Raw genomic sequence first — 17367 nt, forward strand, 5'->3', positions numbered from 1 at the left:
AGCTGGCCTGGGTTAAGGGGATGTTTAATTGCCATGTAGACATTCAGGCTCAGGCTGCAGCCTGGGCTCTGGGACCCTGCAAGGTGGGAGGGTCTCCGAGCTTGGTCTGCAGCCCAAGCTCAAAACATCTACACTGTAGTTAAACCAGTGGTGGGTAACCTGTGGCCCGTCAGGGTAAAGCACTAGTGGGCCACGAGACAGCTGCCTGCAGCCCCCATATAGCCGCTTCTCCCAGCTCCATTGGCCAGTAACGGCGAACTGTGGCCACTGGGAGCTGCAGGTGGCAGTGCCTACAGACGGTCAATGTAAACGCTGTCTTATGGCCCACCAGCAGATTATCCTGACGGGCCACAGGTTTCCCACCATTGAATTAAACAGTCCCTTAGCCCTGAGCTCCTCAGCCTAAGTCAGCTGGCACAGGCCTGCTGTGGGTATCTAACTACAGTGAAGACATACCCAAAGAGCTATATCAAGTGCATCACATTGACAAGAAGATCAGATTCCTTGTCTCCTTTCATCTGAAGCACCAAGGGCTCAGGGTATCCAAGCTGTTGCTAGCTACATGGATCAAGCTATGCATCACAGAGGCATACAAGATGTCAGGTATTCCTGTTCCAGCCAAAACAAAGACACACTCAACAAGCTTTATGGTGACTTTGCCAGCAGAAACAGCTTGTGCTTCGACTGCAGAGATCCGCAGTGCAGCTCTGTGGTCATTGGTCAATACCTTTCTTATATACTATAAAGTGGATGCCCTGTCTTCTGCAGACGCCGCCTTTGGGAGGAAGATGCTGCAGTTGGTGGTCCTGTAAAAGCACTGCTATTTTGGGCAACTAACTCAGCAGGGTTTCCCTATCTCATTCTGTTTTTCTTAGCCTTCTCAAGATCTGTTCACTTCTTGCTACTTCCCATACATATCAGAGTTGTGGGAGATGTTGGTTGCAGAATGGTGAATTTCTTACCTGAACATTCCTTTCGGCCAGCAGTGTTTCCAACCTTTCTACCCTCCCTGGATGCCTTCCTATTCACCAGGCAGTATTTAATTTTGATAATTAGGCATGCCAGCTATAGCCTACAGTACATAGTTTATTGGTTGGCATTAAAGTTATGGTTACTAGTCCTATTCCACAACTTTTCACACAGCTTTGGAATGAATCATCTGACAGCAGGGACATACGCTGTGCTACAACTTTGTGGTCAATCAAAACCATTCTTTTGAGAAATGGGAAATTCTACCTTCTAGATTCAGGTGTGGGCAGAAGCACAGTAGTTTGTTGTCATAGTGGGCTCATAGAGGTGGTGGATTCCTGATTCCAGAATTTTCCTGATTGTCCTCTTTCCTCTGGTACCTTTGTGAAGAGAATGAACAAAAGGAGTGTTTTTATAGTCTCTCAGAGTACTGTGTAGGGAGAGTAGGGGAGGTTTTGGTTTGGCAATGCTTTCTGCCACTATGTTAAGTCTCCCTCCACAAGAGGGGTGAGCTTGTGAATTTAGATGACCACAACATTTGTTTGGCATGTCAATCTTCCAGGGCCAAAGCCAGATGTGATGTGTGGCTGCTGAGCTGGATGCCATGAACTGGCTGAAAATCTCACTGCAGCCATTGAGGCATCTTCCACAAAGGCTGTTGGTAAGGAAATTTTCTGTAGACCTGAAGTCAGGATGGTCTCTGTCCTTCATAGCTTTAAGGGTCATACAGCCAGGACGCTATGGTTCTTGCAAAGTGTGTAGCCACCAGAGATGCTCTAATGGTGGCCAACAAAGCCCCTTCTGAGGGGTGGCTTCCAGCTTTCTACCAGTTGGATCTTTGGTAAGGAAATCCCCTTCAGGTGGGAATACTGTATCTTGTGCTAGAGATGCTGCTGTGACTGGTATATCTGTAATGGCATGTTTTTGGCTCTTGCAACTTACAAGTGCATGCCTGCTCAGGCATTCACCTTTATCAGGGGCTTCCCATTCCTCTCTGATCACATTCTCACAGGATTGCTCTCAGGGACAAACTTAGAAGTCAGGTAATAGTGAGGATTTAGAAGGCAGAAATTTACCTTAAGGCTGTCTTCTAGTGGCTGCTCAGGCTGGACATGAATTGTAGATGCAACCTTTTAGCACATGATTTCAAAGATTTCAGGGGAGGGGGAACTGTTTTTTCATTTTTTCCATGTCCTTCTCAGAGCCTGAATTTGAGAGCTCTCCTTCCTCAGTAGGGGTGGTGTCTGAGTCAGAGGACAAATATCTTTTAGATTATTTATAGCAGAGTTTCTCAATGAGTGGTCTGTCGAGCAGCACCAGTCAGATCTCCCTGGCAGTTTAGGAAGACAGCAAAATCTGTCTGGTATCAAAAATGTTGAAACACATAGATTTATAGTTTTTCCTTTCCTTTTTGCTCTCTTGGGATTTTTTTGGCATCGCAGCTCAGCTGTGGCTGGGTCATGGTCTTGTGCAAAATGCCTTGAACCCTCTGTATGTCTCCTACCCCTGGGGGGGGGGGCGGGGGGGGTCACTCTCCTGCCTGACTGGGGAATGGGATTTCATTGCTGGAGTTTCCTGATGCAAGCTAGGAAGAGGAGGAGCTGAGTATAAGCCCTGCTTCTCTTTCTAGGGAACTTAGGACCCATTTTAGGACTTGGGGTAGGGTCCTGAAGCCCCTAAAGGGTTTTTCCTTTCTCATCCTGTTCTGCCTTGAGGACTTATCCCTGGGCTGGCTGCTGAAAGTTTTCCTCTTCCCATTACGGTCTGCATCTCCATGGCCTTTTCCATGTTTGAGTCATGGCTTCTTGGGGTAGGGTGGAACAAAATATGCCTACCTGACTCAGAGCCCCATGTCCTAGCAAGGCAAGGATCAGCTGGCTGAGAACAGGCAGGGCACAATTTGTTCTCAAAAGAGCCCAGGAACAGGGTTGGCAGGTTTGTATAATTTTTGGTGGTGCCCAGAACGGGTCCAAGTCCGTTGCCCAACCTAAGGCTCTGAGAGGGAGTTTGGGTGCAGGCTCTGGGAGGAAGTTTGGGTGTGGGAGGGGTGCAGGCTCTGGGCTGGGACAGGGGTTGGGGTGCAGGAGGGTGTGTGGGAGCAGCCTTGGGGTGGTCGGTGTGGGTTCTGGGAAGGGGTTTGGGGTGCAGCAGGCAGGCTGCCCCAGGCCTTGGATGGGGTGCCAGAGAGGACTCTCCCTGTCTGCAGCAGTGACCAATAACTCCTACAAGCTTTTCCTCTCGTGTTAACTTCATGAACACAGAAGACAGGCACAACACTGCCTCTAGTGAAATACTCATTTTATGCTGAATGGGGACTGGAGTTTTCATTCAAACAAATAGTGATGTATCCTTTCACGTGGCTCCAGTGGTTTTGGATTTACTTTAGGGGCTGCAAAAAATAAGAATTCATGTTCCACTGCACCTTTGAAGCACAAATGGGACCCAGCAGTTAGATTGTGTACCCCTAATATACAAGTTTCAGAGTAGCAGCCGTGTTAGTCTGTATTCGCAAAAAGAAAAGGAGGACTTGTGGCACCTTAAAGACTAACCAATTTATTTGAGCATAAGCTTTCGTGAGCTGCAGCTCACTGAATGCAGCCGATGAAGCGAGCTGTCGCTCACGAAAGCTTACGCTTAAATAAATTTGTTAGTCTCTAAGGTGCCACAAGTACTCCTTTTCTTTTTCCCTAATATACAAGTGCTCTCAGTTCAAGTCATTTAAAAGGCACTTATTTTACAGTGATTGGTGCTATATAAATGGCTGTAATAATAAATGATTACTTAATGACCAAATGAGGAACTGTGGGATCACTACAAGAAATGGCTAGGAAGGGGAGGTGTTTACATAAATGCAGTGTTCACACAGCCCCTGCATTTGAGAACTTGGATCTAAGACACTAAGTGATTAAATGACATTTAGCTACAAAGACGTTGCCCATGTGCTTGTAAATTCTGTAGCAAAACTGGAAGTATAATTGGCCTAGAAATCATACCATCATTGGTAAGGCCCTATCTGAGTCATGGTTTAGAAACTCAAAACGATGCATTGGTCACGGAAAGAAGCAATCTCAGTGGGTGGTGGTGAGAGGGGCAAGCACTCTGACAGAATGGTGATAGGCCTGGTCTATAAGGGAAATTGATTGGCCTAGCTGTTCCAGAAGAGCACTGTGTGGAGACACTATTCCAGAATAGCTATGTTGGTCAATTTCCCCCATGCAGACAAGGCCTTAGCTAGAGAGACGTCATGCTAACATCTTGAAGACTGAACTTTTGATCAAGAGGATTGACATATTGACATTGTTAAGGTCCATTAACATATTTTACTGCATGCTTCACTGGCCCTCTGCCAAATTTTATATGAAACTCAACCGCCAATCTGCCAAGCCTGGGAAAATAAAGGCATCAAAGAGAAGCATTTTAAACAAAACACAGGTGATCGTGAAATGTTATTCCAATTGGGTTTAATCAAATTAGAGCATTTGTAACTCAGCACAGCCAAAGCAGTTAAACTTGAAATATACTGAAGATTTAAAATACCTGTCATTTTTAGGGCTTTGCTGTGCAGTACTTACCAGATACAAAATCATAATTGCAGAAAACATTCTATAATATGGCAATGGTTCGTTGGCCAAAGCTGTCCGTGCCTACTGTATTTTTTCTTTCTGGTAAATTATTCTCGCCCCCCATCCCAAAGTCAGCTGGAACATCCTAAAATGTTGTTCTGCATCTACAAGACCATTTATATTAAGTAGGCAAATTCCTACCAATATCCAGCTTTAAAATTTGTTTGGTATTAAGTCTGGTTTATTGCTGATATTTTTCACTATTTGTCACCAGTCCTGGGAAAGGAGGTAGTCCTTTATTTCCTTCTTCTTGACGCCCCAGTTTAATTGTTCCTTTACTTTCCAAACCAAGGCTTTAATACAACTTGCTCCTGAGCCAATCAACACAGATTCCAGAATGATCAGAAAGGTTGCTACATGGCTCCCACTGAAGAGCTCTCAGGCCAGCAGCAAAGGAACAACTTCAGTGACTGGCACAACCAAAAGAAGCATCTCAAGCGGTGCAGGTCCTATTCCTATAAAACTATTCTATGGTATACTGACCACACGTTTAGACTACAGATTTTGCTGATACACATAAAAGAAAAATACATATCCTTAAATCATGGTGGAGAGGAGACAGAATAAAAACAAGGTAAGGTAAAAGACAAGTGTGAGATAAAGGCGGCTTGTTTATAAAGTAATTTATCAAACCTATTTGAGTTACAACAGAGAAGATGGTGGTGCTTATTTAGCACTCCTCTTTAGGACAGGAAGTGACAGACAAGTTAAAATGCCAATCAAAATGAGCATGTCATACAATGACAAAGACACCCAAATATCCTTAAATGCATCAGACCACTCACCAATTTAATAGGGTACGCCTTTCAAGATTGACCACACTGCTACCCTCCTGTGCAAATTGTTATGCTAAGGGACCCTCTATTAATAGTGCTTTTCTCTCCACTTAGTAGTCCTAAATCAGAAAGTAATTGAATCTATGAGGTAGCCATACAGGATTACTGAATTTCACTTCATGTTGTTTCTGTAAGATGGAAGATAGATTGTAGCAAATAGTTCTACTTCACTATGCAATTAAGCTACCAACAATTTTTAAGAGAACCAAGCCTCACAGAAAATACATAGCCCGAATCAATATGTCATCATTTATTTGTGAGTTGTTCTCAAGCAATGTTACAAAAGTTTTTAATATTTTATAAGAAAATAAATTTAAATAAAAATACATTTTCAACAATACATCATCCTTACACAAATTAAAAAACATTAAAAAAGAATTTACAGTCCAAATAAAACTAATTACTGAGCAATGTTTTAATGTCTAGGCTAATCAAAGTGAAAGCAACTTGAATATTAATCTCTTATTTGTACCTAATTTAATTCTAGAGTACCTACTGCATTTTTAAACATACTATAAAATGACGAATTACATTTTAAAGGCCTAAGGTCTTAAAGGCCTAGCTGTCCTTTTCTATATAGTCTAGTACCATCAAAGCAAATGAAAAGTGCATTTTCAAAAGGTTTTTTTTTCCTTACAATAATATAAGATTTAAGCTTGTTATATATTTAACTTTGCTGTTAAGTGACAGAAACAGGCTTCAAGAAACAGACACAAGCACATTTTGTAATAAGGCTGGTCACAATAAATAGCAAAACTTAATTCTAACAGGTTTCAGAGTAGCAGCCGTGTTAGTCTGTATTCGCAAAAAGAAAAGGAGTACTTGTGGCACCTTAGAGACGAACAAATTTATTTGAGCATAAGCTTTCATGAGCTACAGCTCACTTCACTGGATTCCGATGAAGTGAGCTGTAGCTCACGAAAAATCCAATGAAGTGAGCTGTAGCTCATGAAAGCTTATGCTCAAATAAATTTGTTCGTCTCTAAGGTGCCACAAGTACTCCTTTTAATTCTAACACTTATTAGTGCTGTTCAAATCTGGCAAACCTTGTTTCTTTGGCAAATAGCTAGGTCAAATTGACCTTGACAGAATACATTTCTGGGTGTCAACAACAAATTGAATTTTTTCTAACTGAAATTGAGGGCAAGTAAAATTCTTTTAAGAATACATCCAATAGTAAAGTAATGCAAAAACAGGACTATACTTGTTGGTAAAATGGCAAGTAGTAATAAATGATTTGATGTTGAAGACACTGGTATCAAATCCCAACTGATTTCAATCAGTTGCTTTAATACTAAGAAGTGATTGTCCTAATAGAAAAGTTACCTTAATTTCAACAGTGATTTCAATCCTGTGATACCAACTGACTGGATTTTAGAAGAAGGCACCCTACAACAGTATTTTAAACAGCTTATTGTTTTGTAAACATTGTGGATCTACATTTGTACTGATGAATTACATTCTCAACTCTGACTGGGGCAAATCATGATTATAAAAAAACAGCAAGTGCTCCAAAAATGAAGTACTACCTGTACACAGTGTGTTTTATTTTATTTTACTTTACCATGTATACCATAATATTTAATACTGGTGAAGGAAAGTTTAGCCTTCTCTTCTCCAAAGTGTTACCTTGCTTCTACGGATTATGTACAGATATGGTTTTCAGCATAAACATTAATTCTCAGAGGAAGAGAGCAAGAATCAAAACTTTCTAAACTCAAGAATGCCAGTTCATATTTGTTGGATCTGACAAATAAAAACCCCCGCATAACTAGAAATTAAAAAATAGTCAAAGCATTTTTTTAACACGTAACAGCACTGATCATTCAACTGATCATAAAGATTAGATACTACAAAGTATCTAAAAATATAATCTGGGGCAGTCCAGATATCTAAAGTGCTTGGAGTGATTATTCTAGAGAGATTATTTAATATAGCTGTAATGAGAGGTGAGCTGGACCGAAATGTGCCAATTTTTTATTTTCAAAAAAATCCTAGATGGGAAGATGTAAAGTGAACAGTATCCAACCAACCACAGCATTGTCACATTTGCATTCTTCTCATTTGCAGGAAAGCTAGCTTCCAAAAAGTGTTGCTAATCTGCATTTTAAAAATAAATAATAATAATAATTTAAAAAAACATCAAGAAAAATTAGTACCTGATTTTTTACAAAAGAAAAACAGACTGTGGTCTTATGTCACGCCATCCACTGCTCACCCCAAATGTAAACAAGAAGTACAATCTAATAACAGATTCCCTGATTTCTCCTTCTTCAGTAATTTTTTTTAAAATAAAAATATAACTAACATTGGTGTCTGCAGTACACAGAACACACTGCATGATTTTATAAAACTTCAGTTGCAGTTACCTTGGAGACCTGACAAAATTAATAGTTTGACAAAGGAAGAGAAAAAAGTCATGCACTGAATGTGAAGGTTCAGATCCTTTTGAGTCATCATATGTTGGGATTTCCACTGCAAGACTTTCAGCACAGCAGGCACTGATGGTGGATTAAATGCGAGTCCAGTATATTGAGAGATGTAATCCAATCAACAATTGGTGTTGATTTTCCTCCTTCAGAAAGCTAATTCCTTTAGGATGTTCCAAGAAAAAAAAAAAAAAAAAAAAAAAAGCAATTGCAGAAATATTTAGATTTACTCACAACTGATACTTCAAGAACATGGAGCTTCAAGTTCTTCATCAAAACAGGAATAACCCTCATGATCAGTTTCCCAAACATACTTCTCTATTAAATATTAAATAGATTGTGAACACAGGTAGCATTTCTGTTCATTCTTAAATACTTCGGACAAGTGTACACCATGAATAAAAAACCCACCAAAAAAAACACACTTCCAGTTTCTTCCGAATCCACATAAGCCACAGTTTAGTTTTGTTAGGAAACTTTTCCAACAATTGGGTTTTCTCTGGAAAATAAAACTGCATATAAGTATTTTTGCTGGAAAAATAGCTGGTTTCTAATAATCATATAATTTAACTTAGTTTGTTTTAAAATGTCAAGCTATACTTTCTGCATAATTTTTAGTGCATGTTGGGAAGTCTCATTATTTGCTCAAATCCTGATGTGCTATCACACGAAAGCAACATTAGCCCCGAAACAGACCTGTTCAAATCACTGAGCAAACAGGAAATCAATGTTAAGAGGTCTCCTTCTCTTACAATTTGGGTCTTCCTTACACAAAGGAAAAAAAACCCCATGACAAACAAAGTATGAATATTCACGATTGACAGTTAAGTCTGAAGTTCTAGACTAGCCTGACTGCTGATGTAACCCACCTTTTACCATGGCCAATGGTATGTCAAACTGACAGGTGTTCACACCAGTCATTGTTGCAGTACTTTTAGTAGTGTTAGTGTTTGCTGACTTGGTTTCCTGGGAATCCTGTTTCAGAAGCAGTACTTCTGGGGAATACTATTATGCCCCATGAAGTGTCATGATAATCTGGTGGTGAATCAGCTCGTCTAAATACCTGATTTATGTATTAACAGTAGTAGTAATACACTTTTACATTAAGATAGTCCCCAAATGTCCAGTTGGGTTTGGGGCCCCCATTTGTGTTGCACACTGAACAAACACTGAAGAAAAGAATCCCTGCCCTGACAGGTTTAAACTCAACAGCTATCATCCGAAGGTGTTAAGGCACTTGTACCGCTTGAAAGCCCCCACCGCCCATCTTTTTTCCCTGTATGTACATACAGGGTGGCCGGAATTACAGAGGATACTTACTCACTGCCATATTTAGCACTTGATGACCTTTTCTTCCGATATTTTTCATGAGGCTCGTTCAGCTTTTCTACTACGGCTATTATTTGTTGAAGAGTTTGGAAAGTTGCTACAGAGTCCTCAATTGTGAAATTAGAATAGTCGTCTAGTTCTTTCTGTGGACCTTGATAGACTGCAATACTTCCACAAGCCTCTACAAAGACCACCACAAATAAAAGGTTACAGTTTTCTACTTTCAGTAAACAGAGCTAACTCATCTCATTGATCAGATAGGGATTTCAAAGTTTTCAAATATGGAGTTACTTTTAACAAACGTAAAATGGACTAAGCCAGGGAGGAAAAATGGTATTAATGAGATATGGTGAGCAACTTGGTTTAGCTTTGTAAGTTCATCCTCAATGGGTCTAACATTTATTCTACATATTGGGTCCCTACAATAGAAGGACTACCGGTAATGCTGCCATAAAACTGATTCTTTCTTGACTCTTAGTCATGCCACCAAGGATTCTTTTTCTCAGCACTAATAAAAAGCAGTAGTACAAGACCAAGTGGCTCTAGGTGTAAGGGAGCATAAGTGACATTCCCTTTGCTCACTGCATGGAAATTGTATATATTCTCGTTAATTTGCAAACAAATCCAATTAGCACATTAATGGGAGTTACATGTGCACATACAGAGACGACAACCTCAAACTGCTGAATGAGAATGATTTGATCATACAGCAATATCAGAAATTTAGTAGAAAGTACATTCATTTTAATTTTATATAAAATTGTAAGTATAAAACATTAACATGACATTATCAGTCTTATTCTCCATGCCATTACAATTATTTTATGCTACTGTAACTCCATTGAATTAGTATTCAGATACCTTCCATCTTTTGTAGTTTAGGCATGTTGATAGCAAAAAGTGAATAAATTCTTTCGGTTTCTCTATCCCCATCAATCTCAATTTGAATATCAGCAGGAACACCTCTACAAAATAAAGTTAGGTGAAGATACAGATAGTAAATATTGCAAGCCATTCTCCTAGAGAGCTTGAACGCAAATAAGAGCTGAATGAATTTCAATATATTTATCCATTTATAATTATAATGCCTGTCACTCACATAGAACTTCACATATTCAAACTAGTGTTCAAGATTTAACAAGTTAATAAATCTTATATGGATGCAAAAACATGAGTTTACACAAATTAAAGTAGAAGACAGTATAGCGTTACTAAAAATGGACTTTTACAGCAGAATTTGCCGTATATTTGAAAATAATTCCAATGCCACAATAAGGTTAGTTACCATGGGGAATAAATGCCGAGTTTTAATAGTCCCTACTATATTTGAAAGTGAAGACACTAGGAGGGAGAGGCATTATTTAAAGTAGTATAATGGAATATTTTTAGGAATAAAGAGATGAAAACATTCTTAAAAAGTGATGTTCATTTGAATTGGTGGAAGTCCTACTGTGTTAACGAATTGAGATATTTTAAAATAATAATACTCTTTCAGTTAATACTATACGGTATTATCTTCCATGGGTCTGGGAGACTGGACTGGATGATTTAATAGTGTTGATTGAATTAAACATTGAGGGTAGCATACAATCCATCAAGTTAAAGATAAATTTATTAGAAATGCAAAATTATGCTTTTTATTTTTTTAAGCAGCAGCCTAACAAAATTAAGTAGCAAACTAATACTTCTATCAAAATGTCCGACAAACACAAATTGTAAGATTACATTGCTTGTTTTCTTCTTTAGGTACAGTATATTTTAAAGAAAATTATTGTAGTAATGGTTGGTAGAATACTAGGTAAAAAGGTAAAGTGGACTACTTGAACAGCACAGTGACAGACTTGGGGCTGAATCATCAGTTGCAAGTCAGCGAACTGTGTACAACTTAGCTAGCAGGGTGTGATATAGCGGCTCTCTGCCATCTGTGGATCCTAACTTGGATCCTGAATCTGATCAAACTAGAGAAGCCTCAAATTTGCTCTAATTTTCAACAGCTGCTAACAATCCAAAAGGAGCAGTTGCACCATCCAGAGGTAGCCAGTGATAAGCAACACTGGTTACACCCCTTCCTCAACATGCCTTCCATTCATTCCGTGCACCAGAGCCCAGAGGGTGAACAGGGGTATCTCTGTATAGCTGGCTAAGCCAGCTTCAAGGCTTCATCCTGCTGGCAGTGTGCAAAGCAGATGCATCAGATGACAGGATCTGGCTGATGGTTGTCAATTACTGCAGGGTGGGGAGGGAAGAGACAGCAGCCATGAAAAATCCAAAGGGTCTGTGGCACAGCTGCTGAGAGAAGCCATTTCTGTAGCAGCAGCAGGAGAGGGACAGCACTGCATTCCCATATTTACAGTATATGTGAAGAACCCACTTGGTTCTAAAAACTACTGCTTCTGTAATACTGGTGGGTGAGGTAATCCAATAATCAATGCCCAGACTAGAGAAATCTTGAGCTACAATATATAGTCTGTAGAGTGATAGCAATAACTTACAGCATTTCTAATTTACATGCTACACTGCCCTTTTCTTGTATTTTAAAATATTAGATGAAATAACATGCCTATCAAAATAAAATATTTTATACTGATAAAGCATGGTTACTATTTTATTTTTATTTTTTAACACGAAGAGAAGCATACAGCTAACTTGTGAAAGAAAACACAAAACTAATGCTTGAACCATCTGCAAGTTGCAAAAGGAATCAATGACTCATTTTATTGTAGAATGCTTTTTACTTCAGAAGCAACTTACGCAGTGCATGGAGTGCAGCCCTTTGTGTTCTCAGTGGTGGCCTTGCAGCAAAGCCAGTTCCCATTCAGAAAAGCGGAGGGATGATAAACACTCAGTCTCCTCTGGTTACACCTGCTTACCCTGCAGAGAGCTTCTATCCACTCACTAGCTTCCACACAGTTATTTGCCTGGATATAGAGTGGCTTCTCTCCATAAATCACTTGAAACATCTGTGGATGAAAGTGTTTTATTCTGCAAAAATTCTATTCAGTGACAGAGTCAACATACTGAGTAACTCTGAAGATATTCAAATCAACTGAATAGAGGTCACTGTAAAAAAAAAAAAAAAAAAATCACCAAAACTCAACAGCCACAAGGAACCACAGGAAGTGAATTAAGCGGAGGGAAGGAGAGGTCTTTCTTCCTCCTCTCTCTATTGCTGCTGCTGCTGCCCCATTTCTAATCTGACCAAGCACCCTGGGACATTGATACTACTTCTCACTCATCATCTCTGCTCCCTGGCTACACCACTTCCAGATACCAGGAAGCACTGCTCAAGAAGGTAAAGAACCAGCTGCCTTGACCCCATGGCCCCTGGTGCTCAGACAGCTGCTCTCCATCTTTGAGCAGCACTCCTTTGGAGCAAAGCAACATGTGGATGAGGAGGGAAGGGAAGAGAAGATGTAAATCCCCCTATTTCCTTCAGAATCATCTCACAGACAGCAGCAACATAATTTCTCCACAAATTAAAAGGCATCAGAACCCTCCAGAGCTGCCTCCTCTATCACCTCTGCTCAAAGAACAGCTATGGTTTCATGACCCCAGAGAATTGTGGGATTAAAGTAATGACAAAAAATGTTTGTTTGGAAGCCCAGGGCAGAAAAAAATTGAGAATTTAATTCTAAAATGATAAGGGATTATTTTATGAAGTTATCACCACTAGTCATTTCTTCAAGAACTCATCAGGAATTATGAATCTATTATTTCAAAAGCTACATCTGACTCACATTTTTCCTATTGAAGGCGCTCTCCTCAAGCTTCTCCACAGTGAGGATGTTTTTGATTGGAATGATGTAAATTGGTTCTTTGTCTGCATAAATTTGTGAATGGATAACAAGAATGAATCAGACTACAAATCATTTCCTGGGATCAAAGCACGGATACTAGAAGTTGAGATTTCACAAGATATGCATCCACATTGTTGACAAAGGACAAACTAATCAAAAGGTTTAACACTAGTGATATGAGAATAAAGGGCTCAGAAATGAGGCACAAAAATAGACATTACGGACAGGCAAAACACATTTGTTTCTCACTCATTTGTTTGTAGTGTTGCATAAATTAATAAACAATACATAGGAAGCAGGTTGAACAAGTATGTTCACTGTTCTTTTATTAAAGTGAGAAGTTGAATTGTGATCAACATAGACCAAATCTCATCAGATGCCATTCTGCAACAGACCAGTGGAAGAGAGAAAGCCTTCCTGTGTAGGAAATCAAGACTTTACTGTATCATGTCCTTTTGAAATCCAACACTTCTAATGGGTCAAAATGTGTTAGTTAAATTAGCATGCCTACACATACTGTATGAAGACTATGAGCGAAGGCAGATTCAGGATGAGCAAGCTAGAAACACTCCAAGACTAGGAAAGCAGTTCCTCCACTTGATAGGCAAAGTGCCAATAATCAGGAAAATACTGATGAGATCCTTACCCTTGCGTATTGTGAATGAGTAGCACAGAACATAGGAAGAGACAAAAACATGAAAGCTAGTTCTTAGCTGTGGTACCATATATGAACTCCTAATTCATGTTGCGTATATAGCTTTAGTCAGGCAGCACTAAGGATGTAATGGATACAGTCAACTATTCAGAACATATAAATGCCTATTCATTGGCCATTGGCTAGCATCAATTTATTTTGTTTGTTACTCATAACTGACAATTATAGTCATGCTGTCAGTGTGTTTCTAAGTGCTCCTCAAAATGTATATATGTCACAGTTCTGTCACCAGTAGACCACTTCCTTCACAGTATCACACAAGTAACAGTATCCTCTTTGATAGGTCTGCAGATAGGGTAAAGGCAGAAATCAAGGTTTCATGGTTGATAACAAAAACAGGCAGTTTTGATTCCTGAATCAAAACTAGGCTCTGCAGCTCATGAACTGAAGATTCCTGAATTTTGGATTTCTGCTGATTGATTAAATAGTAAAGACTCTTGATTAAATGGTGAAAACCCTTAAGGACAGTTCTGTGAGATGAAGAAATTGATTGCTCTGTAGACCTTTTTCCACTTGTGATTCTATAAACAAGTAATAGTCTATGAAGTAGTCAAACTAATTTGTGATTAACACAGTACATTTCCAGAAAACTTTTAGTCACCAGCACACATTTTACTCTAGCTAGAAATCCTTTTAAAATCTTAAAAACTCCCCAATGTTCCCTGATAGTTCTGCTGGTTATGGGGAACCCAACAGTGTGGAATTATAGTAGGGTTTGTCGAAGTCCTTCTGCAGGATGGCTAGGAACTAGATCTCTACAGCTCAGATGGGAAGCATTTGGAATGCAGGGTAGAACAATCCTATATGCAACATGCACCTCTGGGGGGAAAAAGCAAACAGATTTGGGGATAAACAAACAGGATTCAAAATTGGATGCAACCAAGACACTGAGAATCACTTCAGAAAAGGAAATAGCCAAAAAGATTGAAAATTGTTAGTGTTTTGTTATTACAGTAAATAAGAACATGATCATGATATTTAAAGTCACTTAATGGCTGTGACACACACATTTACCATTTCTTAGCACAATTACATAAGCAGTGTTCAATAAAAACCAAATTGCTGAAAAACAGATTAAGATTTACCTCGTTGTTTGTGATAAGTGAGCTCTCTGCTTGTTAGGCAGAACCATCGTTTCTTGAAATTCTTTTTTCCAATCCGAGTTCTTCCTTGAGCTCTTTTATACATTTCACTGTACAGAGAAATCACATTATTAATGCACAAACCTCACCTACTAAAGAGCTTTGCTTTAAAAACTTAGTTTAAAAACTAACTGGAGAGAATGAGCTATGTGTCATGCAATGAAAACACGAAAAATCTAGGTTTAAAGACTACTTTGGTTCACAAAATAGATCTTGAAACTCCCTCTCTTATAGTGACTCCGTCAAGAGATTCTTTAGCAGGTAAGAACTTTGAGCGCTAGACAATCAAAATCCCATCACTTGTTTGAAGCACCAATCCAGGACAGGGGCCTCTTGCATACCTCTGGAGACCTGCATTTTACCAAAATGGTGATGTGCATCCAAATGAGATTCTCTCTCCTCTCCATCTTCCTCAGAGTATATAGCTTCATCTAGCTTAGGAAACAGGTGCAGCTGAACTGATGTTCAACACAGTTCAAAGGCAAATGCAGACCAGAACAAATTACATTCAAACACTGCTTTAACTGCACCCTTTGCTGACACCTATTTTCAGCAATGGGTAAATCCCCCAGCGCCGATAAGGCTTGTGAATCAGGATGTTTAGTGACTTATCTGTTGTAGCTGTCCTCTTCCCCATTTCTATTCAGTATGTTTTGGGAACAAGCATTGTTCTCCCCCATGTTTTGGCAGGGTAAAAGGTACACAATTTTCCATATTAAATAAGTTTGGCCATTTAACTCTCATGTGCCAGAAGTTATTATTCTGCAGAGGATGATTCCGTTGCTAAAAATCTGCTTCCCAGGTATAAACTGAATATATTTAACCCAGGAATAGCTTGTAAATAGATTAACTCAAGGGAGTTTATGGGCAAAAGAAACTTTTTACTTTACCATTAACCATCTCTGCCCCACGTTTTTCAAATATTCCATGATTCATTAAGAATGAAACTTTCATACGCTCTCTAATTATGGGAAGTATTTTTCTGCTTTGGTATATTTGGGGTCTCAGAGCTCAAGAAGCAGAGCATGTGAAGTCATTCTAATAGCAAGTTATGGGATTCTGAAATACATTTTAACGTTTATTAAATCTGCCACTGAGACGGCATGATTACATTCCATCAGAAATACAGAGACACACTTTTAAAAAATTAAGAAATACGATAAGGTGAGTTATAAGAATTCCACAAGAGCGGTTAACGAATTCTACAAACTACATATCATTGATGTATCTCGAATGGAGTATTTTCACAAATTTCATAAATAGCATAATCAACGCAACATGTCTTCTAATTATTGCTCATTTTATAAAGTAATTTGCTGTAATTAAATAAGGGTAAAATTCATACAGATTTACATGTATAAATGCTAAAAGATGGACATGCAAAACATTCTTGCTTTGATATAATTTCTTTACTAAACATTTGTGTAATGGACAGTACTTTACACTTCAATTACCCTTCTTTTAGATGTAGTGGTTCACTCATGCCACTGGGCTCTTTACTTTCAGTAGATGATACTTCATCTAAAAACTAAAGAGAACAAGGAGAATAGGTTATGTTTGGAAAGAAAAAAAGTTGCCCAAATCCATAGTGTTTCTCATAAAAACACCATTTATTACAGTATACAAATACTTCGGTAAATAGAGTGTAACTAGGGGTAAATTGTATGGAATTCAGTTTTAAAAAGGTCAGTAACATGAAAACAGTTTAAAAGAGTACATTAGAAATTTCTAAAACTACACAAAAGATTTCCAAAAGCCTATAGGAGCTGTTGGTTGCTCAGTACTTTTTAAAGTTAGGACACTTATTAGATTAGGAGCCTAATTTTAGGCTCATTTTTAACATCTTGGCCTATGCGTATATGTAATATACAAATATATAAAAAAGTTAAATGGCAAAAAACTTCATTAACGCAAAGTTAAAGTTGACAGGTGCTAGTTTGTACTTTTCAGAATGTCGAGCTCTGCAAAACTCAAATTCCTGAAAAGCAGAAAACGCAGAGTAAGGTAAACGCTTATGCAATCTTAACTCTGACCCTGGAGCTGGCAATAGCCTCTGGAAAATATTTGCATGCACTCCAGTGGCACTCACTGTTTTAGGTGCAGCTGTACTGAATGGTGGAGGAATAAAATTAGAACAGCTGCTTTACAGATGTTCTGGATAGGACCTGCATGAGGAATGCCGTTGAGGTTGCTTGTAATCTTGTGGAATGAGCAGTCAGATTATCTGGCAGGCAATTCTCCACCAGACCATAACAAACATAGATAAAGGAAGTTATCCAAAATGAAATTCTTTGAGAAGAGACCAGAAGACCTTTTCATTCTGTCCACTATAGTCATGACCTATGTGGTGATCCCAAGGGATGAGGTCCACAATTAGATCAACAAGGCTGAAAACAGAGGACTCCTGAACCTCTGTCCAGACTGAACTCCCTTTGTGGAGGGGAAGATGGTTCCACTGGAAAGTGTGACTCTAGAAGATGAGAACTCTGGGTCTGGTTCTATAAGTGGCCTCACTGGTACAGGTATT

General features: G+C 39.0%; 1 protein-coding gene across 5 annotated transcripts in view; it reads right to left on the minus strand.

The window, feature by feature from the left end:
- Positions 1 to 6381: 6381 nt before the first annotated feature.
- Positions 6382 to 17367, minus strand: part of RASA2 (RAS p21 protein activator 2) — a 113797-nt gene continuing 102811 nt past the window's right edge. For 4 of the 5 annotated variants that reach the window (XM_077826369.1, XM_077826368.1, XM_077826365.1 and 1 more), the window contains exons 18-24: positions 16295 to 16368; positions 14784 to 14890; positions 12924 to 13006; positions 11938 to 12146; positions 10048 to 10151; positions 9178 to 9367; positions 6382 to 8356 (exon numbers count right to left, since the gene is read on the minus strand). In XM_077826369.1, coding sequence (XP_077682495.1) covers positions 8326 to 8356; positions 9178 to 9367; positions 10048 to 10151; positions 11938 to 12146; positions 12924 to 13006; positions 14784 to 14890; positions 16295 to 16368 — 798 coding nt within the window. In that variant the 3' untranslated portion in view covers positions 6382 to 8325. The remainder of the gene's footprint in view (positions 8357 to 9177; positions 9368 to 10047; positions 10152 to 11937; positions 12147 to 12923; positions 13007 to 14783; positions 14891 to 16294; positions 16369 to 17367) is intronic. The other variant, XR_013347109.1, reaches the window with a different exon arrangement.

This window comes from Eretmochelys imbricata, chromosome 9 (genome assembly GCF_965152235.1).
Source record: "Eretmochelys imbricata isolate rEreImb1 chromosome 9, rEreImb1.hap1, whole genome shotgun sequence".
Classification (NCBI taxonomy): Eukaryota; Metazoa; Chordata; order Testudines; family Cheloniidae; genus Eretmochelys; species Eretmochelys imbricata.